Source organism: Anas acuta, chromosome 3 (assembly GCF_963932015.1).
Source record: "Anas acuta chromosome 3, bAnaAcu1.1, whole genome shotgun sequence".
Taxonomy (NCBI): Eukaryota; Metazoa; Chordata; class Aves; order Anseriformes; family Anatidae; genus Anas; species Anas acuta.
Genome location: NC_088981.1, coordinates 55,446,574 through 55,473,829, shown reverse-complemented (window position 1 = coordinate 55,473,829; position 27,256 = coordinate 55,446,574). Strand labels below are relative to the sequence as shown.

The following is a 27,256-nucleotide window of genomic DNA, read 5'->3' as shown; positions in this document are numbered from 1 at the left end:
TTACTTAAATTATTATTTAAGAGCATGAAGAAAAAAAAAAAAAAAATGATCTAGAAAGAAAGATCATCTTGGAATGCTGTTAAGTGCCTCACGGAAACATTCTGTCTTCAGAATGAAGGTGGTGTCACACTCGGTGTGACACCTGGTAGCTTCTGGAGTGGTAAATGTTTACTCTGCTGTTACTTGTTACTTAATGACTTCCTAAAAGAAAAAAAAAAAGAAACCTGAGTGCAAATGACCTGCTCTTGATTTTCCTCTTCAATCATCCCTTTTCCCAGTTGTGATGCCACTGGGGAAGGACATGCCTGAGCAGACATTTGGAGAACAAAAAGCTGTCACTCGTAGCAAGGGAAAGCTTGTGTTTCGTGGGAGCAAGATGATAACGTGGTTGTGCAAAAAGGAGCCCTGGCACATGACTGCAGAGGTCCCTTTCTGACTGAGAAACAATCGGTTTCAGCGCCTTAAGGGCTCAGCCAGAACTTCGAATGTACTGTTGATATTATTGCAGTCCTGTACCGTGTAACTGAGACTTTGCTGGTTTGAATTTCATACAGCTGCCGGAAGTCAAGACTTGGTTCCTTGTAGAATCTGTGGAAGACATTTTGCACAAGATGTTCTGGTAAAACAATACTTTTCTTTTAAAGGGGAGCATCAATGCAGTTAGCTGAAGGGGGTGGTGAGCGCTGGGGAAGGAGGAGGTGGCTGATTAGTGGAGAAATAGGTTGAACACATGTTTAAAAGAGCAAATGATCCAGTAGCTGCTTTCATTAGTAAAACTGATTAGAGAATAGGTGAGTGCTCATAAAAATATCATGACTCCATCTGCAATCTTGCGCTATCTTAATTTACCTGCTCTTCCAAAAACTGTTGCTTGCTTCGTGTCACGTTTAAAATACTGCATTATCTCTTGGTAAGACATCAATTGCTAACCTGGAGCTTCCTTTGTGCTCCAGGTTTCCAGACAGTATTTGTTTTTTCAGGCTTCCTGGGAAAAATAGACTAATAAACCATCTGATAAGTAGTCCCTTTGACAACATAATGTAGGCACCAGGCTCTGTTCCAAAGCCTGCTGAAGTGAAAGAAAAGACTCCTACTGACCTCACTGATCCCTGGATTACAGGCTAAATGGGTGGCTTCACAATTTGCCTAAAACAACCCAACTGCAGGATTTTTCTGAAAGGGCTGGCTCTGCATGCACCCCTCCCCCTCTCAGATCAGCTCTGTGATATAACTAAAAACCGAATTAGCAAAAAAAAAAAAAAAAAAGGAAAAAGGGATGGGGAAAAAAAAGCAAAACTGAGTAACGGTGAGCATCAAGGCAAAGGTGGAACCAGTAGTCCCCCATCTGGTACCTTAGATGCACGAAGCATGTGATGGCCTAATCTGGCTAATTTCTTTTAACAGACAGCTTCTCTGTGGTTTTGGGGTGGGGGAAGGGGGCAAGTTTCTTGTCAGTATGAGTAGCCTGAGGTACAAACCCTGCAATGCCTCTGGTGATACAGGAGTGGTGTGCTCATCTGTGAGCAAGACACAGATATCTGCTACCCTGTTTGCCCAGCAGAGGAGTCGTCTTCTTGTTGTTTGTTTTTTTTTTATGAGCACTTTTAGAAACAGATGGTGAGGACTTGAAGCACAAGAGTAGAAAGGTTCAAAGGGAAATGAGTAATTAGAAAGGTATGATATGGTAAAAAGAGGCAATTCTTGGCCCAAGTGAACTGGAACTGAAATGCCTTGCTCAGGCAGAGGCTTAACTCAAATGAGGTAGGGAAGAGACTGGCAGATGAAATTTAAAACTTCTGTATACTTCCAGTTACAGATGACATTCTGAGTTGTCAGGTTACTGCATGCTGTTAAGCAGCTGCTCCCTTTCAGCTTGTGGCTGTCCCTGTTTTAGTGGTGTTGATGGGATGAACAGTGCTGTTGTTTGCCAGAAGATCCCTGAGTCTGGGATACTTATCTAAACTCAAAGAACTAATAATGTAAATATCAGCCCTTTGAACAGGAGCAGTCTGTTCTCCCTCTTAACCAAGAAAGAAAGAAAACTGAGTGTGGCAGGGCCAGGGAGAGAGTCCAATGAGAGTTCCTGTTCACGGTCCCATTCTGGTATTCTCTGCAAATATTTATTTGTGCTCTACTCCAGCATGTCACTGAGCAGAACAAACTGGAAATGGGTTCAATTTCTTTCTTTCTTTTTTTTTTTTTTTAAACTGCAGCTGTACTTGAACATTTTTGTAAGTTTTGGTGAACTCCTTCAGGAGTAAAACTGAACTCGGTAGAAGTACTGCCTCAGCTCCCTGAATACGAGTAATTTTAAAGCCTAAGCAGCACCATTAACAAAGCATGACTTCAGCTCACGAACAATTATTTTTCTTTGCATCCCAGCCAAGACATGAGCCAATATGCAAGAAAGTCTTCAACAAGAAGCGCAAGCCCTTCAATTCTTTTAAACAGAGACTGCAGGGAACAGAAATCGGTACTGTGAAGAGGCAGCCCCCACAAAAGGTATGGTTAAAACCGAAGAGTGTGTGTTATCTCCATATGAAGTCTTTCGTTCAGTGAAACTATTGTTTCCTCCCGGGACAAAGCCTGGATGTTGTGGATGAGTCTCACATATGTGCTTGACTCAGTGCCAAATCCTTTCCTCCCCCTCTCCGTGCTGCTAGTGTTTGAAAACATTTCTTAGTTCAGAAGCCAAAGTAGTAGGTATTGTGACTACTCTGGGAGCGTGTCTTTGCTTTTCTAGGAAAGGAACATTTATGTATTAAAGACTACACAAATCTCTGACATATTCCTCTTCAAGGTTTTCTTCATGTAATGGTGATGATGAGGGAATACACATGTACATATATGTGTATATTTTTACCCTGAAATGCTAAATGATTGCTGATTTGGTGTCCATGCAGGCTGACATTGTAAAATATCCTTTAAAGACAGTTGTGGAAAGAAATAGAAGTGCACACACGTTTAAAGGAAGAAGAATCTGAAAAGTGGGGAAGAAGGGAAGGCACTCGTCACAGAATCTTTTCTATTCCCTTTTAAGCACCCTTTGGTTTGCTGTAAACAGAGCATTTCTGCTGGAAGACATTATTCTTTTATCCATCTGGTGTTGTCAATGGATGGCAAAGGGCTAATTTAGCTTTCCTATGCCTTTCAAAAAATCAGGTTTCTTTTGTTTGCAACATTTTCTCCTTTCTCTTGGAAAGGAAGAACCCTCACTGTAAGACACTTCTCTGCCCCTTGCAGGGAGAAAATATTGTTTGTATCTTTCTTTATTTTCTTTACAGAATCAGCAGGTGAAGAAATCTAACTGGAGACAGAAGCATGAGGATTTTATTAACGCTATTCAATCAGCCAAAGAAGTCACAAAAGCTATGCAAGAAGGCCGTCCTCTTCCACCTCCTCCCCCACCAAGTATCAATCCAGGTTTGTGGTTTGGTTTATCTAATTATTAATCTTGTACTGAATTTTAGCAAAGCAGTCAGCTCTTGTTGTTCACAGCTGGGCTTCTGTTTTGCACCTCCCTGCAGAAAACAATGCGAACATTTATTCCATCCATACTCTCTATTTTTCAGCTGTATTGGCTGAAGTTGAGTGGGAGAGCAATGAAGAGGTGGTGGAAAGGATGAGAAAACTAATTATACCTTTTAAGCTTATGAAGGTGGCAAGTCTGGGGTCTGATAATTCCTGCTGTAGGAATAAAGCTGGGATGCCTGTACTCAAACGCACTAACTGTACCTTTATATAACAAAAGACAACATGTATCCCCTCACCGATCTAACTGCGTGTAGTGTACACAGGCTTCCCCACTCCCATAAGACAGCTTTTCCACTATCACCTCCCCACCCCAACTCCAGTAAGGGAAAGTCATTTAGAAGAATTAAACAGTCTATTTTACTCCTAATAGCAGGTGTGGTCTCTATGCAGTGCTCACTGTATTAGAAATTATGGATCCAGAAATATACAGCCAATATTTCTCATGATGAGTGATTTATGAAATGTGGGAGCAATCTTGGAAAGGATCTCTGTGGGGTCCCTCCTGAGCGATAAAGGCAGAGGGACGGAGGGCTCTCTCGGCTCCCTTACAGAGCAGGAATTCACAACTGATATCAAAACCAGCTGTGAGGACTCCAGTCTTCCTCCTCTTATAGATAACAGCAATGCAGTATAAGCAGCAGGACACATTTTCCTTCCTTGATTGGGGTCATGCTCCCCTCTGAACTTCCACTGTTGAGTTCTTTAATTACTCTGTTATTTCTTGTCTGACTCCGAGAGCAAACCCCTCCCTTTCCTTATCCTTCTTTGAGCAAACTGGAGTTGTGCAAGAGCAGGGGGAGTTGTGGAGAAAGGAGTCAGAGGGTTGCTCTGGTTCTCACTACCACAACCCCAAAGTTAGACAGCTGCCTTGTCTCTCTCCCTCCCCTCCTCTGTTTTCAGAAGCATTTTGCCCACACAGCTGATCTGGGAAAGTAATTTACAAAGACTTTGTACCTAATAATATTAAGATACGGACAACTGAGATACTTTTGTGAAAGGTGTTGGGCAGGTAGGAATAACTTGAGAATGACAAGTGCAAAGCAAGGGCTAAACGTAACTGTGTTGAATTAAAAGGACACTGACCCTGAGCACTGACCATTCATTGAACTGTGTAGGACTGCACCAGTGCTAAATGTAGGTCAACAACTTTCAGCAGAAGCACTGTCAAAAGCAACTCAAAAGCACTGCAGTGTGTTCTTTACAGTACTGCTTCACGCCCAGAAACCTGGCTCTTTGGAGTCTGGAAGGCACAACTTGAGCAGCATTTTGCCAGTGTCCAAAGGAAATGCATTTCTTGAAAAATCTTAATAACCACCCTTAAATAATAGTCTTGAAATATTTTTGACTATCCAAGGAATTTTTAAATATTGCTTTTCCTGCAGACTTTTTAATTATGAGATTTTGAGGGGAGGGGTCTACATCAAAGATAGTAAAATTTGCTCTTATTAATCCCTAGAGATTTATTTCTGGAAGCAATTACTGTTTGCTGTATTAATACTGTAAGCAAGGGTTTTAGGGTCCCAGGTGCTTCTCTTGTAGTTCTAATTTTCCAATTTGGGATACCTGATGGAGCCAGGTTTGAACTGCATCTTGAGTGCTCCAGTAAAGTAAGGCAATTCCTCTGTTGCAGTATATAAGCTGTGACATAAGTTTTTCCTTTCTTATGATCAGACTACATTCAATGTCCATACTGCTCAAGAAGATTTAATGAGGCTGCAGCACAAAGGCACATCAAGTTTTGTGAAGAACAAGCTGCTCGCCATGCCTTTGCTGCAAAGACCACCAGACAGGCTGTGGTAAGCAAACACATTCATACTTGCATTGTCCTGGAGACAGATTTGCCAAAAAGTATTTTATGGTGAGTGAAGACCTGTATTAATATATAACCTAAGGTTAGAGGAAAGTTGGTAAACTCTTAAGACAAGATAAGAGTAGGTAGGTAGGAGTTACCTGAAACTGAAGTCCTTTGTCTAATATAAAAACTGATAGAATATGATAGTATGAAAATGTTAGACAACAATTTCTTCATCCTCCTCTGTGAATGGCTTCTAGGATAACAATTGCAGGGAAATGGAAATCTGGGCAGCTTTTGCAAGATATTGATATATCTTATTATTCATTAGGTTTCCCTGCTGTTTGCAGGTTTGCTGTTTCCTCCAAATGTATAGCTGATTTACTTCCTGATCACTAAGCTCAAGGCCAAAGAGCTAGTCCCCTTTGGGCAACTAGAAAAGTGGAGCTTATTGGCAGTGTTTTGAAGTAAGCTCCTATTTTAGTGTAATTAAAAATATATATGTAGGAATATTTAAGCATTTCCTTTGTGAGGATAGTGATTAAAAATAAAAATAATAATAATAATTATAATAAAAAAGATGTTTGAAAACCTTGTTATCTATTTCAGGCATAAAAACAGCTTCCAAATGGGAGGGGTGCACTTTTTCCTGTTCCTTCCTAGCACTGCTTCATCAACGATTGGTGCTTTGTCAATGATTTAGAGAGTTGTTCTTGGGCTCCATATACTTCCTGCTAGACTTAAGTGTGCATTGTGCATCTTACTCTCTTACTAGGGCAAGCAACCAGTGACTCAGAGAAAAAAACCAACCTTAACAACTGCAGCATTATCACTTCAGAAGAGAGTACAAGAAGCTGCCAATACAGATAAACCTAGTCCAGGTAAGGAGTTCAACCAACCATATTTATATTTGTCTTACAACAAAGTCTACCACTACCAAATGGTAGTTGTTGATATCAAATGGCTTTACAAGTCATTATCCTGGTCCGTTGCACCAATTGTATAGATAGAGGGTATCATGTAGGTTCTAAGAAGGGACTTAGCTTTTTGACTAGAGGTTCTCAAACAGAAGTTTCAACATAAATGTAAAATTTGCAGTCTGGGTGTCCAGTTCCTTCTGTCCCATAAATGATTCCATAAATTTTAATTGTTGATGTTAAGTTTTATTACACATTCTTTATCTTTTAAGTTCATTTAGGTGAAGCACGTCGTTCATTTCATGTTCATGTACATCATTGCATGTCATTCATTTGATAGGACTCTCCCTTGTTGATTCAGTCTTAAAATCTATACCACCACATCCCTAAAATGGTTCCCTTTAAACAGGATTGACAAAATATGCTTGCTAGTATTCACTGCTACCAGTAATCATGACCAGCATTCCGTCTGTTTAGAAGATGATTTATAAAGTAATTTTAGTGGCTATTTGTAATGTAATCCATGAATGATAATATATACTGCTCTTTGTATTACCAATACAAATCAATATCTTTGTATATTGATATCATTTACCCCTGCCTTTCTGGAGTTTATGTTGAATTTATGTATGTTAGAATTTTTTTATGAACAATAATATTTTTACAAAATTATTTGCAGAGACTCCTCATGGAACACTGCAAAAACCCAGAAAACCTTTGGCTGTGTCTCCTGGAAAAAAATCTTCAGGAGAGTTCAGGTAAGAATTTTTTTATTTATATATATATATTTTTTTGTTGTTGTTGTTATTTCAACACAATAACATAATATTATGTCATTTGCTTTTGTGTATATACAATATTCTGGTGCACTGTTTACATTATCAGCTTTTTTTTTTTGTCTTAATCAAAGCAGTTGGTTGCACTGAAATACTTTTGCAGAGCAAATCGTGTCACCAGTGTAGGCTGCTGAGAGTTGTTTTGATATGAAATGTTCTTTGGTTTGTAGCAGCTTCATCTCAAGTAGGCAATGACCATGTTCTGCCTTAACAGCCATCTCGAGGGTGTTTGTTTCTTGACAATGCAGACTTCTCTAGCTGGTCTTGTGCTCTCCTGTTGTGCTTCTGTTGTCTGAGGGAGATGCCATTATCTGTTTCAATTATCATGGTATCAGGATGATGGTGTGGAGGTTCTTCCTTCTCCTCACTGTTTCCTTTCCCAAACCATGATGTTTGGTGCTTCTGCTCTTTAGATCATGCAGTCAGAATTGTTTCCATCTTGGTCCAGGCAGAGCCGCTCCAGATCAGCCACTAGGCCTCACAGACCCTGCCTGAGATGGCAGTGGTACCATTGTACGAGGGGACGGCTCGGATGATCAGCATCTGGCACCCCCACCAGAGCAGAAACCAAGATCTTGGCAGAGAACGTGGCCAAGAAGGATTCCCTGTATCTGGCAAGATATTTTGAGCTTGGGAGATGAGCTTGTTGGAGTGCCTAGGCACTCCTGTTAGAGTGTGGGATGACCAGGAATGTGCACAGAACATTCTGTTGCAAGAACTCAAGTTTGAAGTCTTTGCAGGGCCCATCTATGTGGAGTGTCTATATGGACAGTGCAGTAACTCATGGTTATTCATGCAGGGGTTCACAGACCACCAACAGAGACTTGTTGATACCACCATCATTCTCAGGGTTTAGTCACTGAACACTTACATTCTTGGCTAGATAGCCTCGGGGAGAAGGCTCCTCTTTTCCTAGTGGCACTGATGAAAGAGAATGTGAAATATTTTTCTCTTGCTGTCCGTTGGCACTGTGTGCTTTCCCTCTGGTGTTCCTTTCTGCTTTCCACATCTCAGACATCACCTTTTACCTCCCCGTGCCAGTTACTAGCCAAGCATTCAGCCCCTTCTTCTCTCTCTTCTGAATGGCTATTAGTGACTGTCCCATCCAAACAGCATCTGTGTGGTGTGATGTTCTTGCTAGAAATTGTGCAGGCTGTGGAATGGAATAATGCAGAGAAGGACTTGTCCAGGCTGCTAGCTGCTATGTGCATGGGATATCATGATGGGACAAGCAATGGAAAACACACACCAGAGATGCCATGGTCGTGGACTTGCCTGATGCAGTGTTGGGAAGTCCCCACTCCTGTTCTCCCAGGCATGTTGTGAAGGAGGGACCTGGTTCTGAGTGTCCCGTTTTGTCTGGGACAGAGCTGAGTTGCTGCTGCTCCAAGCCCTGGAGCAGTGGGTGGGAAGTCACAGCCAGAGACACTGGGGATGAATGTGGGCAGTTTCCCCCCAGCCTGGAAATGAAGAGTCACCTTGTGGGCTGCTGGAAACTGCTGTGTTTTCTATAAAACTTGAGCTTTTCCAGGTGCTTTAGAGAGCACTTTGGGCTACTAAGAGCTAAGTTTCAGTGCAAACCAAGAGTGCTTTTTAGCTGAGAAAGCAGACATGAGAAACAATGGCTTTGAGTAGTGCAAATCTCTCTAAGGACTATTCAATCTGAAAGGCAATGACAAAAACAACCAGTTCTTAGACTTGTCTAATTCTCACGGACTGTATTTAAGCTAACAGAAAAAAAAAAAAAGGTTTCATAAAGTTGATTTCACTGACTTAAAAATGTTATGAATTTAACCTTTGTGCAATTATTTGGAGGAGGGAGAAGGCGCAGCAAACATCTGAGAAGGGGCAAGAAGACCGCTAGAAGAAGTAATGTAGGGTAGCCATTAAAAGCTTAAATGCCAAACATTTTTAAAAAATAGTAAATACTTACATTTGCTTGAAAGATATTAACCATTAATATTTAAAAGTAAACCTTTTTATGTATTATTGCTTTGGTTTAATTATCTTATGTAAAATGGAGTTAAATGTGTCTATAGAAGTAACAAGTATATGGCTTGCTGCTACTTTCAGACTGCAAATGCACAACAGAAGATAGAGTGACTGCTTGCCGAGGATGTGTTAAGGCCTTCTACTGAAGCATTACAGACCTTAACAACGCAATCCTCCAGCTCCTCTTCCACTTTGAGTGCTAAAGCTCAATACGTTGCAAGGCGGCTGTAATAACAAAATGGTTGCCACCTTCGATTAAAAAGAAAGCAAACTGAAGTTCACTGTTCTCCTTTGTTTTTTCCTAGGCTAAAAGGGTTATTAGGCTATCCTGTGAGATTACCTGCAGTTGATGACAAAATTTAATTAAATAATCACCTAAAAGGGGATGGATCTTACCGGTATTTCATGCAATAGTTTCAACAAAATGTAGTAAGAGCCAGTGTCATGCATTTTTTTTCCTAAAGCTTTGGTTTGAATATATTGAACAAGATAAATGAACATTTTGAAGTTGTGTATTTATAGAATCTTCCAATAAATGATAAATGGTAATGATAAATAAGTTATATATGGGAACATATGCTGTACATCAGCTTCAAAGCACTTCATGTTCAGCCAAAAACCAAATCTCACCCTTCCATTAAAAAAAAAAAAAAAAGAAAAAAAAAAAGAAAAAAAGTAATTGCTATTAGAAATTGATTAGTAGTAAGCCAGAAATATGGTGGATCACATCACCCTCTAATTTTTGGCCACCTCATTTATTAGCAGCCTTGCATAAACTTTTAGTATGCAGTATGTTGTTTTTTTTTTTTAGCCCAACAGTTCCCAATAAGGCTTTCACTTAAAACCCATAAGGAATTTTTCTTTCCTATTAAATGTTTATAGAGCTAATGAAGATGAAAAGTACTTGGACACAGCAGTAACATATGAGACTTTAGTCTAAGACTAGCTAATAGCAATTAGGTAACTATAAAAAGGATGACACTGAAATCAGTGCAATTCCTATAGCTAGACTGTCTTAGAAATATACAACGGGCATGAAGTTAGCCCAAGCATATTAAAGCAGTGCTTCTATGTCTTTTTTTTAGTCCCCCTGTATATTTAGTATATGTTTAGAACTTCTTGGTGTTGATTCCACAGATCACTTTCCCATGTCTTGCAGAAAACCGAATTCTAGGGGCAGAAATATTTTATTGAACAACAACAGTTAAAAATTCTGCTAGCAGAAAATGTATCACACAGTCATCAATATATGAAGCAATTTCAGACTGATTGTAAAAAAAAAAAAATGCTTGAGAATTAACAGCAAACCACTGGTTAAGAAAAAGGAGAGTCTGACAGGAACAATTCAAAAATAAAACCAAAGAAAAAAAAGAAATGAACATGTTTTCTAATATGGGATGGGAAATAGTTGTGTGCACAGAGGTTGTCAATTCTTTTGTTCCACATAATATAGTGTTATCTCCTTAACATTATTTCAACAGGTCTATGTGGCTTCCATGTTTCCATGTTCTTGTTTAAATGAGTACCTTTTTTTTTTTTCTTTTTGTGAGAGCAAATATTCACCACGATTTCAATTTTTCAGGATTTGATTGTAGTAATTCTGTTGTTTAGCTGCCACAGATCACACTATTTCTACAGATTTCCAAGCAGTGTTCAGATAGATATATAAACTATTTTCATTTTTATTACAATGTGAGGTAAGATAACCAGAGATGTTACAGAAGGTCATTGCCTGACCTGGACCAGGTCTTCCTGTTCTGCAGGTCAGTTATCTACAGAGCCAAATATTTTCCCAACCTTTTTCTTCCAAAAGTGTGCACAGAATGTGGTGCTTTTAAGAGCTCATTTCTTAAAGGAAGGTAATGTTTTTCCAGGAGAGAAATAAAACCAAGATAGTAGAATCACAGAATGATTTGGGTTGGAAGGGACCTTAAAGACCATCTAATTCCAACCCTCCTGCCATGGGACAACTCCCACCAGACCAGGTTGCCCAAAGCCCCATCCAGACTGGCCTTGAACACTTCCAGGGATGGGGCATCAAAGGTGCTACACTCTGTGCGTTGGAGTACAGGAATCTGCTCCTGCTTACATTGACTTCAGCCACAAAACTCTTGCAGAGCTCAGCATGAGCACAACTTGCAGCACGTCTGTGTGTGGAGTATGTGGCACTGACTGTGGTCAAACACGAGGTGACCACTGAACTGTTACAGTTCTCTGTTTGGCCTCTAGGAATTGTGCTCATGGTTACAGCAATAGGGATATTAGGGATACAAGACCTAATGATATCAAGGACACAGATAGTGGTATGGCAAAAACACGGTAACACCATTATATTACGGTACTGTCATTGAGTGTTTATGCTGAGATGGCTTAATGTGATCAGACCATGGTTTTTAATGAATGGAGCCTGAATAGAATAATCTTTTCTGAAGTAGATATGTGATGGTGCTAGGATACTCTTGAAAGACAATTACCTTGGTTTAAGGAAGAGATGTATGCGTAGCATATATGTACCCAAAGCCACAATTGTGCAAAATTAAATACAGATATATCTGACCTGCAATTTGGCTACATGCATTTTTCATGTCAGCCTAGAATAAGCCACATTCTAATGCAGACACAATTTTGTAATGGATAAATAAAAACTTAAAACGAAGTGGTAACAGCTAAACTGCAGGCAAAAATAGGTCCTTTAATTTGCTGCACAGTAGGTATTTCTACCATATGCTGTATACAGAATACTGCTGAGCACCTCCCTTAGTTACAGCGTCGAGAATCTAGGAAAAAAAATTGAATAGACTGAAGAGCTAAACCAACAGGGTCACCTATTTAAGGTCTGCTTCTGTGTTTTACTTGTAGACCCCATTATAGTGCGCTTTTAAAGAGTTTTAATATTACAAGGTGTTTTTTTTCCGTTTTGCTTAACTGAGATTCGGTCTTTAACCCATAGTTACATATGATAAATGCCTCTCATTAACATAACTTTGCACGTTTCAGAACAGCTTGTGACCAGGGACCAACGCGTCTCTTGGCAGCCCAGTGCTCTGGTTCCTGATTGCAGTCGAGCAGCTCACAGAGCGTGGGTGTCAGGCTAGCTTAATGTTTGTGTAATGGTTCCTTCTTAACATCATTTTTTAATTCAAAGACACTTATTTTCATAATTAGTTACACCTCTTATAGAAGCACAAACCAAAAGGACAAATTGTCTACTAATAACATGATCAGACAGTGCTACACAAATGTGTTTTTTTGTTTTTTTTTCACAAGTACATGTTTGAACAAAGGCAACTGAGTACAATTTGCATGAACAAGGCAAACAATGCAGTAAATGAATATAAACACACCTTTCCAAGTCTGGATAAAATTATGAGATGAGTTGTAAATTGTGCATGTTTTAAACTTTTTCACTATTCTGACACTTGCAATTTAAATAACTGCTAGCTGGACATGAATGTGCAGCTACCCACTTTTTCTACTGCTATTCTCATAATTCAAATGATCTTAAAATTCCTTTTTGTTTTGTTCTATGCCAAAAAACATTTGAAATACAAATGGATCTGAAGAACATATTCTTGCACAAACTGCAGTAATACCACCTTTCCATAATCCAAATAATCATAAACTTGTAAAAATATTAATATCTGTCATTGTAGTTCCTTAACAGCAAAATAGCAATCATTTAAAAAAATATTTATTAGAAGTTATCTGGAAATATTTCTGTGATTAATGGGGGCAATGAGAAAAAACTTGTTTCATGGTTTATCTGTAATGATCATTAGGTACAATTAATTACCTTTTAAGTTAATGGAAGAGATTGTGTATTCAGATTCAGAAATTCTGCACCTGTTTCAGCTGTGACAAAATCCACTAATAATGGCATCATACAGTAAAATGGGATTATTTTTTTTTTTTTTAAGTATGGGTCAGGCAAGAAAGTAAATTAAGAAGGCTTTTTATTTATCTATTTATTATTTAATGTCATCTACTGGGAGATGTGATTTTTTTGCAATTTCTGCTAACGTACTGGTCGGGTGATGGGACTGTCACACCACTTTCCAGCTGGAAACTGGAAACATACAAGGACAATTTACCACAGGAAACAAAGAGAAGTCCCTGTGAACCTGCTTTGGAAGAAACACAGGCTGAACGCCCAGCTCTAACTGCCCAAATACTAATGAGCAAAACAAACATGAGTAAGATGGCTTTGACCATTACCATACCCACTAACTTCATACGATGGTTTTGAGGCATAGCCACAACCTGTGGCTATGACCAGGGCACAGCCTGAGGTAACTACCACAAGCCTTCTGCATAGGGACCTACCCCTGACTCAACGGAGGCTAAGCTTGGATGGAGGCAGGCTGCCTTGCCAGGGTTGGCTTTCTGTCAAGGAGTCCATGTCTGATGGCTATGATTAAGAATAATTTCCCATGCTAAACAAAAGCTTTTTTTAAAAAAAAAAAAAATTAACAAAAGGTGAATAAAGGCCCCTTAGGTAGGAAGCATTATTTTTTATTGAGTGTTAAATCAGGCAAGCTGTTGACCCAATGGGATTACACATGCTTAAATATAAGCAAATTCTTAAGTGCTTTGCTAGCGTGAGACCCAGGTTCCTGTATCTTGCTAGATGATCATGTTCTAAGTGAAAATTAATGTTTGCTCTAACCTTTGAGAAATTTCACTTCCCATTCTGAAAAGCACACCCATACAAGACTGCTGCTCTGGCACATTCATGCAGCAGTGGTAGTTACTTCGAGCCACTGGAATAATGCAGGAGATGCACACAGCTGAAGTGTGCTTCAGGAAAAAAAAAAAAAAAAAAAAAAGAAATCTAGTTAAACATAATCACAGCAGTAATTTTCTTCATTTTAAAAGACTGAAACAAGGAGATAAGATTTATTCTTGGAATTATTTGGATTTAAATTAAAGATTCCTAAAATTCAGTAATTAAGTGCTTAACAGAAATCTATATCACACCAATAACTTGTTCATATTAAGGTTTCCATGTGTATACACTTATTGTGATTCTTGGCTCATTAAAATTATTTTTCTGTGATTTCCCCCTTCTTCCCATTCACCCTAAACCTATTTCTCCTACTGCGGCAGCCAAAGTTTCATTGTGCCTGTTATGATGCTTTGCTATTATTGAAGATATTTATTCAGCTGTTTGTTTGAAAGGTAAGAAACAAAAATACAGAGGATGTTGAGGGAAATATGTTAGTCCTACTATTGTCATATGCTAAAAACTAATAGTAGTATGAAAAATAGAGCTTCTTGTTTATTAACATTCTGAATTGAACTACCGTGTTCATAACATGCTTTAAAAAACATTTGGGACAGTTTTTCTTAAAACAAAATGAAAACAAACAAACAAACAAAACCCTCTCCTAACAGATTTAAGTAAACCAGTCTTTTTCTTTTTTTTTTTTTAAAGGCATAGTTATTTGAAGGCATGATGAAAATGAGGCAACGTTACAGAATTTGTAGTGGATGGAAAGGAGCGAGGAAAATGATGCAGCTGGTTTATGGCCATGCCACCAGTTGCTAGCTGTAGACCTTGCTGCTGGCCATTCAGCCTATGTGATGGCTCCTCTGGACCAAATGCCATTGTGATGTCCCCAGTAGTGTTCTGGTTGTCACCTGGTGGGAGTTGCCAGAAACTCATCACATGAGTGAGATCCATGAAAGGCATGCTGGTAGTTTCAGCTGCTGTCTCTGTCTCCTTGTGCACTGCGTACTTGTGAGTATCACCTACAGGCCCTGAGGAAGCTTCTTCCAGACTGATTTTGTGGAGAGACTGAGGTTCTGGTAATGGCAGGTCCTCTAGAAGATGGACATTGTAACCTTTAACATCCACTCTGATTGGAAGATTTTTGAGGGATCCTGCTGCAAATGAGGTAGAACTAAGGTCATATTTATTAGACTGATGAAGGTTCAGGTTGGCAGGAATGGCTGTTGAGCACGGTGTGGGATGGACAGCTGCGAGGCTGTCTGCACAGCCCATCCTTTGCAAATGAGGAGAAGGTTCAAGAGGAAGAGCAGTTTGTAAGCTTGGCTGGGGATGAAGATGTGAACAGTTGTATTCCTCTGGTTCTGGACTATTCAAAATTCCATTCTGCGCGGAGACTCTTTCAGGAAAAGGGGATGGTATGCTGGTGTCTTCCTTCAGTCTGAATGGGAAAAGCTGGTCAAGGAGACCTACTGAGTCACCATTCTGCAACCTGCTCTTCAGCAGTTCTTGTGGATGAGTCTTCCTAGTATGGCGAGTCAAGTGGTCCTTCCGCCCAAACCTTTGAGCACAAAACTGGCATAGAAAGTCTTTGCAACCCGTGTGAACCACCATGTGCCGTCGCACATCTTTACGGGTATAGAAGTGACGCTCACAGTGGTCACACTTATGTTTCTTTTCCTTGGTATTGCCAGTTGGTTTACCTGCATGACTTTTAAGGTGTTCCAACAAAACTTCAGTACCGCCAAACTCCTGGGCACACACCCTGCAGGTAAGGTCCCCACTGGTGGCTGCATGAAGAGCCAAGTGTCTCTTGTAACCTAGCTTGGTGTTGTACTTCTTGCCACACTCTTCACACTTGAAGGCCATCTTGTTAGGGTCATGAGTCTGAAGGTGATTCTTTAGATGGTCTTTTCTATGAAAGGTCTTTTCACAGTAGCCACACTGGTGAGATTTCTGTGGAGAATGAGTGGCTGAGTGCCTAAGACACACACAAAAAAAGTGTTATCGGCATTTACATTTGTTCTAGTACACAGTGCAGCTCAAGACTCAAAAACAGAAAGAAGAAAGGCATTTTTACAAGTTCTTGAATTATTAGTAAAAAGCGTAGCTTTTTTTTTTTATAAAAAAAGTTGTGTTAATCATAAAGCACAGAGAAAGTTCAAATTGCTCAACATAATCTGAGTAGCAACTGCAATTGAGAGAGACTACTTTTCACCAATTCTTCCTACGCAGGAATATGAAAACTGGAACTCTGTGATTAACTGCCACTAAGACACTCAAGAGACAAAAGATGTCCTTGTTTTTCCCCCACACACCCACAAGAAAAGGATTGCCTTCAGAGCTGTACCTGAGCAGTTTATATTTGGAAATGAAGGCTTTTGTGCATCCGTGCTGTGGACACTTGTAGGGGCGCTCCCCTTTGTGCGCGTAAGTGTGGACTGTGAGCTTTTCAATGGAATCAAATATCTTCCCACAAAGTCGGCAAGAGTAACTGTCTGGCTGCTTCACTTCTTTTCCCTTCAACAGTGAAGACCGGCCATTTCTCCATTTAGGTATAAACCTCACAAGAGCATCACAAGTGCTTCCTGAGCTGGCACAGCTAAGCTTTGCAGCAGAGGAACAAGAAATGGTCCCATAGCACTGAGTGATGCTTTTGCCTAATGCCGATCCTCTCAGTTTCCCTTTAAGTTTGCTTTTTGCTTTTACAGGTCCCAATTTATTTGGTGGTCTGAACCTTGTGGTAAGGACTCGGTCTTTATTGATGCACTGGTGAGATTCCAGCAGAGCAAAAGTTGCAAAAGCGCTTCTACAACTGGAGCATATCCAAGGGTCTACAGGCTCTTTCTGCAATGAGAACAGAAGCAGGTCTTTCTTATTAGCCATTCTAAGGAAAGGTCATATTCTTCTCACTGACACTACATCTTCTCCCGGGCTTTCCTAAGACCTGTTGTCCTTAGTGATATTTACTTGATTTTACTACCACACAGCTGTTCAGCTGGAAAAGGATGCTCTCTAGGAGTCTAGCAACTATAAAAAAAAAGAAAATGGTTGGCTGAATACTGATTTTCACATTTTTGTTTAGCATTTACTGCAGTAGTACTGAGTCCTTCACATTTGTTCATCTCTGTGTACTGAATTTCAAAGTCTATTTGTTCCTATTATGGAACTACTTATAAAAGCAATTGAGAATTGTACTTTAACCTTGGACTGACATAATTTATCTGCTATTGCAACCAAACAAAAATCCCAGAGCTGGGACCTGTCTAATTGGATGGGTTTCTGCACACAAATGTAGTTTAGCCACACACGATTTCTTTATGTTTTGGGCTGACTCCATGCTGCTTGCCCCTTTACCAGAAAGCAATTGTCAATGCCCCCAGGAGAGATTTCTTCACTCAGCTTGACATTTGGCATTAGACTTTCTTAAACTAGTAAGTTACAACATTGGGGATATCAAACCTATCCTAGCTTAAAGGCATTAAAACAACTTTTTAAAAATTTATTTTATGCAATGTATTATTTGGAATTATTATTTCTGTAGAAATAAGAGCTCTACTGGATTTGCTTGAATTTACTTTGAATATAGAAATTTTAAAATTTCAAATTAAAAACAATTGTAAAAAGCAATAAAACCAACAGTCACTGATGAAATAGACTTTGAAACAATACACAACTGTGTACTTCCTTAGCTGTCTCTGTATTTCACTCATGCTTCTTATAAAGCGTCTTTGCTTTCCCTTGTTCTTGGGTTAGCTTGCTTTAGAGAATATGGTAACGCTATGCCCACTCTGTCTTTGTTCACAGACAGAGCCTTTCTCTCTCATTTCTGTCTTATGCTATGGCCCTCCCAATCCTTCTTTGCAGACCGTATAAAACCTTCAATGCAAGTGAATTCAATGCAAGTGCATCCTGGAGCACAAGTCCTCTGAGAAGCGGCTGAGGGAACTGGGGGTGTTTAGTCTGGAGAAGAGGAGGCTCAGGGGAGACCTCATTGCTCTCTACAACTGCCTGAAAGGAAAGTGTAGGAGCTGAGGGTCAGCCTCTTCTTGCAGATAACTAGCGACAGGACTAAAGGGAACGTCCTCAAGTTGTTTCAAGGAAGGTTTAGGTTGGAATTTAAGAGAGGTTTCTTCTCAGAAAGAGCAGTCAGGCACTGGAACAGGCTGCCCAGGGAGGTGGTCCCTGGGGGTGTGTAAGGAAAGGTTGGATGTGGTGCTTAAGGACATGGTTTAGTGGGTGACATTGGTGGTAGAGTGATGGTTGGACCAGATGATCTAGGAGGTCTTTTCCAACCTTAATGTTTCTGTGATTCTGTTCTATGCTTCTATGAATCAATGGGGTTACTTTTCTTCCATGGAGCACCTCTGAATTCCTGGTTCAATCATACTCCCTGTTTAGCATTTCCTTCTAGTTTACGTATCAATATTCACAGTCACATTTTCAATACTTAGGTACTTTTTGCGTCAGTTTAGGATTTCTTACTATCATACAAAGGGAAGGTATTGGGATTAAAAGAGTTTTTTAACCCAGGAAAGACTGAAATAACCAATACATTATCTGTCCAACCAATCACAGTGTAACAAAAGGGAACTGGTGAGAGAAGTCTGAGGCTGGACAGCTTGGTTACCTAAAAAACAATGCCAAACTTAAGTCTTTCCAACACATCCCACTGGAATCACTAATTCTGGATACTTCTAATGGCTCCACTGGATAACAAACACAGGAGATGATGAGCAGCCTTTCCACGCATAGCTGTTTGCTTAAAATTGCTCTTGGCTTTGTGTTAGCCACCTATTCTATGACTTGCTCTAACATCACCAGAGTTTCATAATCAGGCTGAGCATGTAAGTAAGCTGTAATTTACTGTCTGTTGATGGCTTGAATGCAGATTAGGGGTACTTACTGCTACTGGAGGCAAAGGACAGACATCAGTTTCTTCTTTAATGAAGACTGCAGAAGCTTCCATAAATTTGGCATAATCGGCAGCATACCATACTTTCAATTCTGTGTGGGGTTCAATTGGCTGTGAATGGAAAACAAATAGTTCACATTTACTTGTGTGAATTTTTCCACTAAAAAATAACACTGTAGTGAAGACTGGGGGGAGGAGAAGGTACAATTTGTTATCATTACCCAAGCTGCATTAATTGAATCTGTTTAAATTATCGATAACTTAGTTACAAGAGTCAAATGCTTTGTGAGCATTACTATCCAGAATCACAGAATCACAGAATTTCTAGGTTGGAAGAGACCTCAAGATAATCGAGTCCAACCTCTGACCTAACACTAACAGTCCCCACTACACCATATCCCTAAGCTCTACATCTAAACGTCTTTTTAAAGACTTCCAGGGATGGTGACTCCACCACCTCCCGGGGCAGCCTGTTCCAATGCCTAACAACCCTTTCGGTAAAGAAGTTCTTCCTAACATCCAACCTAAAACTCCCCTGGTGCAACTTTAGCCATTCCCCCTCGTCCTGTCACCAGGCATGTGGGAGAACAGGCCAACCCCCACCTTGCTACAGCCTCCTTTAAGGTACCTGTAGAGAGCAATAAGGACGCCCCTGAGCCTCCTCTTCTCCAGGCTGAACAAGCCCAGCTCCCTCAGCCGCTCCTCGTAGGACTTGTTCTCCAGGCCCCTCACCAGCTTCGTCGCCCTTCTCTGGACTTGCTCAAGCACCTCCATGTCCTTCTTGTAGCGAGGGGCCCAAAACTGAACACAGTACTCGAGGTGCGGCCTCACCAGAGCTGAGTACAGGGGGACGATCACCTCCCTAGCCCTGCTGGCCACACTGTTTCTTATGCAAGCCCACTGGGGTTTGACACTTTCACAGTTTCTAAAAGCAGATGTGAGTATGTACAGAGATTTTACAGGGAGAAGTAGAAGTAAGGGTGCCTCAGCCTTACTTACTCAGCCTCTCTGACTTTCACTAAGAGAGAAGTATTTGTCTGGGATGTCCAGACATCCAGCAGTCTTTCTAAGCAATATGCCATGCCTGTTCCTTGATATCTTGAAGCCCCCTGGACATAACACTTAACTGTCGGGTACAGGCAAAAGAAAAATGTAGAGTGAATGCACAATAGCTTGGATGCCTCCTGGATGTGTCACACTTACTGAGCATGGGTGCAGAATTAATATGTGAACTACAAGTCAAACTTGCACATTTCTGGCAAGACAGCTAAGGAAGTTCTTCACACTTGCTGGCTCTAATAGGCCAGGCTTGCTATGCACGTGCTAATTGTACCTTTGCTCTTATTTCGCTGAAGCCTTCCTACGCAGGACTAAGGGAGCCCATACTCTGCAGTCTCCCATCCAGTCATGCCTGCACAGATCTTCTTGGGACTGGACTATGACCTCTTACAAATGCTTTCAGCCAATTATACAGCAAACAGAAAAAAAGAAAAGTGAATGGTTATACTCACTGGCTAAAAATCCATTATGTACATAGATGCAAAGGAGAAAGGTTTTATGACTTCCTGGCCCTGTACACTGTTTTACTCATCTATCATCAAAACTAAACCAACCAATCAAACAAACAAAAAAGCAATTGCACAACATTGTAATAGGTGTACAGCCAATCTGCATTGTACTTGTAGTTTTATTTTGAGCTAAACTAAACTTGTGCCACTGAAAAGAACAAACTAGCCTGGAAGGACAGCAGCCAAGTCTTATTTCACATAATGTGACGTCTTGAAGTGCACTTATTATATAACATCAGTATGGCATAAGCATGGCAGGTAAAAGATAACAGGCTGTGAACACTAAACGGTGACAGATAATTGTGCGCATAATGTCCAAAACTGAACTTTTGAACTCCCAGGCACAAGCCTACTTATTAACTACAGCCATTATGGGTTGGCTGTGTCTTCTAAAAACACCTAGTCTAGACTGAAGTGGTCTGTGGTGAATCTTCCAATTAATAAAGGACGTGAAGCAGAACCACCAATTAGGAGGCCAATCACGCATTGAGCTCCTGCATAGTCTTTTTAGATGGAGACAACTAAGCCATCAAGAAGAGAAGCTTGGAAATGGGGGAGATCCACAGAGACACGTGTCTGGAGCTGCCCTGGGCCCTTGGCCAGTGACACCACAAAATGGCTGCACAGCACGGTACCGCCAGGACTTCCTGCCTGACCCTCCTGGACCAGCAGCGATCTCCCCCATGGGAAGCTGAGACCTAGCAAATGTGACTTTGTAGGGGAAGCAAGGGAATGAGTGTGAGAAATAATCAAGTAAGGTGAAAGCCCTAATCTCAGTTTTGAACCTCTAGTGTCCTAATCTTCTACGGGATATCATTTACACTGTTTCACCTGTGGTAATAACAGAAACCTACGACAGCACCCACAGGAGATTCTCCTGTGATCAAACAGACAGCAAGCCTGGATTATTTTTACTTCCTCATAATTAATTCATTGCTTTTAAAAACCACTCATTTCTAGGGACTGCAGTCATTAGATCAGCAAGTACACCAACAGTGCTGTCAGTAGGCCACTTAGACATCTACATACCTGTATGCTTTTGTGCTGTAGTTTCATGTTACTGAAATTTTTCTACCTTTATTCTAAACTGATATCTCTGTAAAAAAAGTGGAGAGAGGAGCCGATACTTCTACTCCAAACTTAACAGAATATTTCAAAATATCTTGAGAAAATATCTTCATAACCAGCCCTAAGGCAGCCTCACAATGTGACCAGCAGGGTGTGCCTAAGTGTAGCAAAAGGCCATCACCTTACTGACCTGGACACTGTCTGCAGGATGTGATGGCACCATGAATGGTACTGGGATTTAGGAGTGAGAAAAGGAGAGTAACTCCCCATGATGCATAGTAAGGGTTCCAAAACACATTGCTCATCCTAAAATACTTTTCATTTTAATATATAGGATGCAACTCTCCATTAATGCCAATGAGCAGTACTGTAGAAAACAGCAGTGAGCTGTTTCAATACAGTATTTAAATTGTAACAGAAACTTTAAGTTATCAATTTGTAACTACAGTTTCTTAGAAAAGCAGCTGTGCATGCTTTCCAAATACAGTATTATTAATCCTATCAGTTTTACATGTACAGCATGCATCTAAAATCACATACTAAATCTGAAAAGGTATTGACTGTATCATAATTTGAAGCACAGCCTAAACATTGTCACAGATTGGTATATACTGCTTTACAGTGATTTTTTAATTGCTTTATTATTCATCAAAAGGCAAATATACCTAACATTGTTATAAAAGGCTTTGAAGATATAGAGTGTTATCACCATTATTTACTCTCACACCATCACTGTGTGATAAATATTCCCACAGTAACCTCTTTTGACTAGTATCCTATACTTACTTTTATGTTCCTCACTATACTATACAGGTATTTACTTAGAATATAAAAGAGGAAATTAAGGAACGTTCAAAATACAGACTTCAGTTTCCTAAATGAAAGAGTTCTGATTTAAAAAAAAAAAAAAAGGCAAAAAAAAAAAAAAAGCTTTGATTAGAAATTCTGTTCTGAATAAAAGTTCAAGTTCTGATTTAAATAAAAATAAAAATAAAAATAAAAATAAAAATAAAAATAAAAATAAAAATAAAAATAAAAATAAAAATAAAAATATGTCTGGAAAATCATACTTAAAGAGGCTATTTAGTATCCTGTTTCTGAGCACCTGGTAATGTGATCAGAATGTACAATGTGTCCAAAAACACATTGTAATACAGGACAATGTAATAAAGGACAGAAGTGTGTGTGTGCTTTCCTAGAAAAAGTACTGTCGAATATAACACTGCTAGATAATCTCTCCATGTGCCTACTAGGAACTGAAGAGTGGTAAGACTTTACAGCATTTATATTTAAACACCTCCACCACAAATGGTATTTCTTTATTTCTCTGCTCAGTTGCTTCACTGCCCACAACAGTATGTACACATTGCCCTTTACTGGAAAACCCCATACATTGCTTGCTTTACTATGGATTAAGTGACATAAAGGGTGGTATGTTGTAAAGCTCCAGTTGAATATAATAAATCTTTCATCTGTAAAAGGGTTGGTCTTTCAGAATCTTTGTTGGTGAACTGCCATGTGAGTGACAGGTGAAGCAATATGGGTTTAAGTACCTTAACAGTCGTGAAGTAGACTTCTCCACAGTGTTGATAAGCCACAAGGGTCTGTTCTTCTTGGTTCCGGGCTAGCCGGACAAACATCATCCAGTTTCCACAGTCTTCATTGGGAGTGTCCAGAAAGTACTTCCCTCCATCTTTCAACACCTGAAATTAAGGTGGAGGATGGGAGAAAGAACAGGATAAAACTCAGTCCTGTACAGAGAAACATTAATTTTCTTTAACTTGGAGTCAGAGCTACTAGTTATTTACCTTCTCTCAGAGATACATTTGCTGAAATCATGGTTGTTTTGAAATAGATCACTTTTGGAGAACACCATGTGCAAAAGGAAGTGAAGAATGAGTACCTTCTGAGGCGCCCAACCACTAAAATAGCTGTAGGCCTTTGTATGTGTTTCCAATTTATATTTCTCATTTTTCTATGTTACATAAAGATAGTATTATAAGAACTAAGTGCAAGCAGGTAGGAAGATAAGCTTTGTGCCTTAATGTACTTCCTGAGTACTTGATAATCTCAAACTTTAGTGATGCATTAATGCTGTGTTTTGCATTGAACAATCATGCAGCTTGTGTAATAAGTCCAAAGAGGCAACATACAATATAATGACTTTTTAACAGTCATCTCATTTTCTCCTTAACAATGTAAAAATAAATACAAATGAACAGTTGTGCTAGAAAGATCCTTCTTTTTGCTTTACTTCATTCCTCCTTTCCTTTGCAAGAGAATGCCTCTACAAGGCAAATGCTTCCGACCTTTTCATACAAGACAGTTGCTTTTTCACACTCTCAGGAACATGCACAGTTGAAGCCGCAACACAGATGTCAGCACTGCATGTATCTGTTCTAATCTGTAACTATACTAATAATTAATTGCAAAACAAGTTTCATTTCCATTGATTCTGGGAACTACTTTACCTAACTTTGTCACGTTTCCAATGAAAATACCTTCCTGATGGTCAGGTCCTGGTTTGATTGCATTCAGAATGCTGCTAGAGAAATGCCAAGGCAGCTACTGCTGTCATGTAGAAAATCTGGGACTGCAGTCTCTTTTTGTGAAGAAACAGCCCTTTCATCAGTCAGAGCTGTGCTTATCAGAGTACACTTTAAAGCAAACTGGGCCGACTGATAGAGCATAGGGTGTGGTTTACAATGGCTTGGTGGAGAGGAAGGAACTGGGTGATTAGCTCATCCACACTCACGAACTCACTAGAGATGTACCTTTTCTGCATTTGTAAGAATTACAGCGTCGTGTAAGGATGGAAGAAATTTAGTTATGGAGAAGAACTGGTATCAACATGCAAGGAAAATCCTACAGCAAAATAGTATTCCTTTCCTGGCAGACCACTCACATGAATTTCATGCGCAAATGAAATCTACAGCAATTACTGAAACTATTGCTTTCGTTCTCAAATGAAATTACAGGAGTATCTGCATCTATGCCTTCCTCCACAGCAGACTGTTTTCCAGTCCCAAGCTTCTGAGGAAGTTCAAAGGAAGACATACAGCATGTCGTGGGACAGCTGCTGCCAGCCTCTCTTGGAGGGTGAAAGGCTATGCTGTGCAATCTAGTAATATGATTTAACTTCATACATGGAGATCAGAAGTACGATTAATTAAATAGATTAGAAGGCAAGTTGCCCGGTTAAAATGAATACAAAATGTTAACATGAAGTACATATGTGTCTTTAAGTCATAGGGCTTTTACCTGCAGGACTAGCCTACTCTCATCATAGCGGGTCAGTTTTGTAGACAGTTGACCAACATAAGGACCAAACTGTGTTCTCTTCTGTATTACTTTCTTCGCAAATACTCCGAGGACTGTGAATGAAAAACAAACAAACAAATAAATAAACAAACAAACAAGACCAGTCTAATATTAATACAGGTGTAATGAGCTATTTCTTGTGTAATTACAGCTATGAAAATGGAGACACACAATAGTGCTGAACATATTAGTTTTTCTTCTAAACTAATAAACCAGGTAAATCATTCAAAGGCTAAGAGTCTGAAAAGGATCCCAGTCTTTAAGGAGGCTTTTTAAAAATGGGATTTACACTGAATACAATTTTCAAAAGTGCATAAAACCCATGACAAGACATTAACATGCAATGCTCAAATGTGCTGATACTCTTCAATGTACAAGCTGATGTTATCATAGTGCTGTACTTCTTGGTATAATTGACCAGGCTGTCTCATCTCCCAATATGAGAGGAGAGGATCTATAAAAACTCAAAATTATCCATCTTGCCCATTCTAATTTAATACCAATGAAGCAACACAACAGGCATCTTGCCATTCTCTTTATGAAATGTTATCTACACAAAACTATGTTACACAGGTATCTGTGCAAGATTTGCACACTGAGCATGTAGTTCCCTTGCTCAAATGTGGGCATTTGAGCTGTCCTGCCATCTAAAGGAAACAAACAACTGTCCTTCAACAATGTGAACAGAAGATGCTGTAAAAGGTACATTAGCACCTTGTGTTCTTTTGAGTCCGCAGGGGGTGGGTGGTGGATGAGGGATGCTATTTACCATTTTGTTTCTGGCCTTTTATTGAATACTCTTTCGCATGCTTGGGGAAAAGAAGAGATAGGTAATATAGTACATGGCTGTTACCATTAGATACAAATTCAACATTCATTAGACGCATATCACCTCACGAGAACCAACTGATTGCTCACGGTTCAATGTCACACCAGCTCTGGCTAATGTCCTGACATCAGTCTATGCATTGAGGTTACTAGCAATCAGTCATAAAAAACAGTAGCTGAGTCTGAGCTTTGGTAACACTCAGCTTCACACAGTTAATACCCAATTAAGTTACTCATGAAAACAAGCAAGTGTTAGTACAGCCAGTGGCCTCCTCTTCCCCAAATGTGGGGAAAAGAGCAACAATACTTACTCTGCTGGTTTCCAGCTCGCAGCTCCAACACTCGCAAAGTAAGGTAATGAGGTAGGGTAAGACGGGCTCGGCTAGGAATAACCCTGTCTTTAGCCTTGATGAGTGGTCCATGGAGTTTGCATTCTCCTATAAGGCTCTTACCGCAATCCTCACACCCTAAAAATCCAGAAAAGAGAACACATTATTTAAAATGCTGTGCTACTCTCCAATTTTGTCTCTTCTAATTTTCTCACCTGAAAACACAGCTTAAATTATCTTTTTTTTTTCTTTTTTTATTTTTTTCTCTTTATACCGCTATTCTACATTAAGTAGCGAAAAGATTATCTGCAAACCAAAAGTGAAATAGGAAGGTTTGAAATAAGACCTCCAGTTTGTGCATTCCCTCCTGTGCGCATTGGTAGGTCCTGACTCCAAAACTTATACAAAGCTCACTCTGAGGTGTTGCAAACAGTCCCTTTGGAGACCAGGATGACAGGAAAACTGGAGCTCGCAGTATGCACACCTTTAAATCAAGGTGTATATGAGAAAGGCAATGTTACTAGTAATAACCAAAGAAACTTGCAGAGGTCCAAGCAGCCCAAGAAAGATCACTGTGACTTTGTGAGCTTACACATACCCTTTTTAGTTGGAGATGAGACCTTTGGTGTAACACAGAAATGAATACGATAGGTGTTTACAGCCACAACTCAGGCAACAGCCACACAAGGTAGCCTTCTTAGCATGGGCAGCCTATGGAAAACACAAGGGCACACCACATTTCCCAGTGATCTTTTCTTAGTAATCACATCTGCAGGACACACAAACCATCCAGAGAAGTCACTAATGAGAAATACATGTCTGCAACCACTGACTTTCTCCCAGCACAGTACAGTATTTTTGGCACAGTGTAGCTCAGACTGGTTGCCAGGGAAACTCGAATTGAGCAGGGACACAACCCAGCAATGATACTCTTCGGCAGAAGTCATCCAGGCAATGGAGTTACACAGGGTGATGGGGAAAATATTGCACAAAGCCTTTTTATAGACAGTAGAAACCAAACCAACAACACTTTATGATTAAAAGGTAAAGATGATGTTGGTCATCCATGACCACCTTGCTTTGTTCTACTTCTGACAACTGTTGAGCAAGTCTGATCAAGTAAGTGGCAGTAAGCAATGGAAGGGGGAAGCCAAGACAGCCAAGAGAGTTCAAGGGAGCCATGGGAAGCTGTAGCAAAGACTGGGCTGGGAGAGATGAGGCTTCACTACAGGTGGGAGCTAGTAGCCAAAGAGGTTCAGGGAAGCATAAGCACTCAGAAGACACCATCTGGAGAGACATTGAAGACAGGCTTAGAGAAAGGATGGTAGTGACACAGATGCAATATTCAGTGTGGCTCCAAAAGGTTTCCATTTGAGAACACAAGAAGGCAGTAGACACACCTCAAGAGTCTGGTCCAAAATCTCCCC

At 40.0% G+C, this 27,256-nt stretch overlaps 2 protein-coding genes across 5 annotated transcripts in view; one reads left to right on the top strand and one right to left on the bottom strand.

The window, feature by feature from the left end:
* The first annotated feature begins 1,904 nt into the window (after nt 1–1,904).
* Nucleotides 1,905–16,167, top strand: ZC2HC1B (zinc finger C2HC-type containing 1B). Of its 2 annotated transcripts, none has more exons than XM_068677234.1 (6): nt 1,905–2,502; nt 3,285–3,423; nt 5,206–5,330; nt 6,102–6,207; nt 6,923–7,001; nt 16,036–16,167. In XM_068677234.1, exons 1-6 carry the CDS (start codon nt 2,341–2,343, stop codon nt 16,058–16,060), a joined length of 636 nt encoding a protein of 211 aa, XP_068533335.1. In that variant the 5' UTR covers nt 1,905–2,340; the 3' UTR covers nt 16,061–16,167. The 2 variants fall into 2 exon arrangements, with proteins under 2 accessions (XP_068533335.1, XP_068533334.1); XM_068677233.1 differs by lacking the exon at nt 16,036–16,167 and adding an exon at nt 9,153–9,347.
* The window catches only part of PLAGL1 (PLAG1 like zinc finger 1), a 46,305-nt gene continuing 32,575 nt past the window's right edge, over nt 13,527–27,256 (bottom strand). For all 3 annotated transcript variants that reach the window (XM_068677226.1, XM_068677227.1, XM_068677228.1), the window contains 6 exons: nt 25,812–25,967; nt 24,613–24,725; nt 22,905–23,054; nt 18,707–18,826; nt 16,151–16,647; nt 13,527–15,781 (listed from right to left, as the gene is read on the bottom strand). In XM_068677226.1, the coding sequence (XP_068533327.1) occupies nt 14,512–15,781; nt 16,151–16,647; nt 18,707–18,826; nt 22,905–23,054; nt 24,613–24,725; nt 25,812–25,967 (2,306 nt within the window). In that variant the 3' untranslated portion in view covers nt 13,527–14,511. The remainder of the gene's footprint in view (nt 15,782–16,150; nt 16,648–18,706; nt 18,827–22,904; nt 23,055–24,612; nt 24,726–25,811; nt 25,968–27,256) is intronic.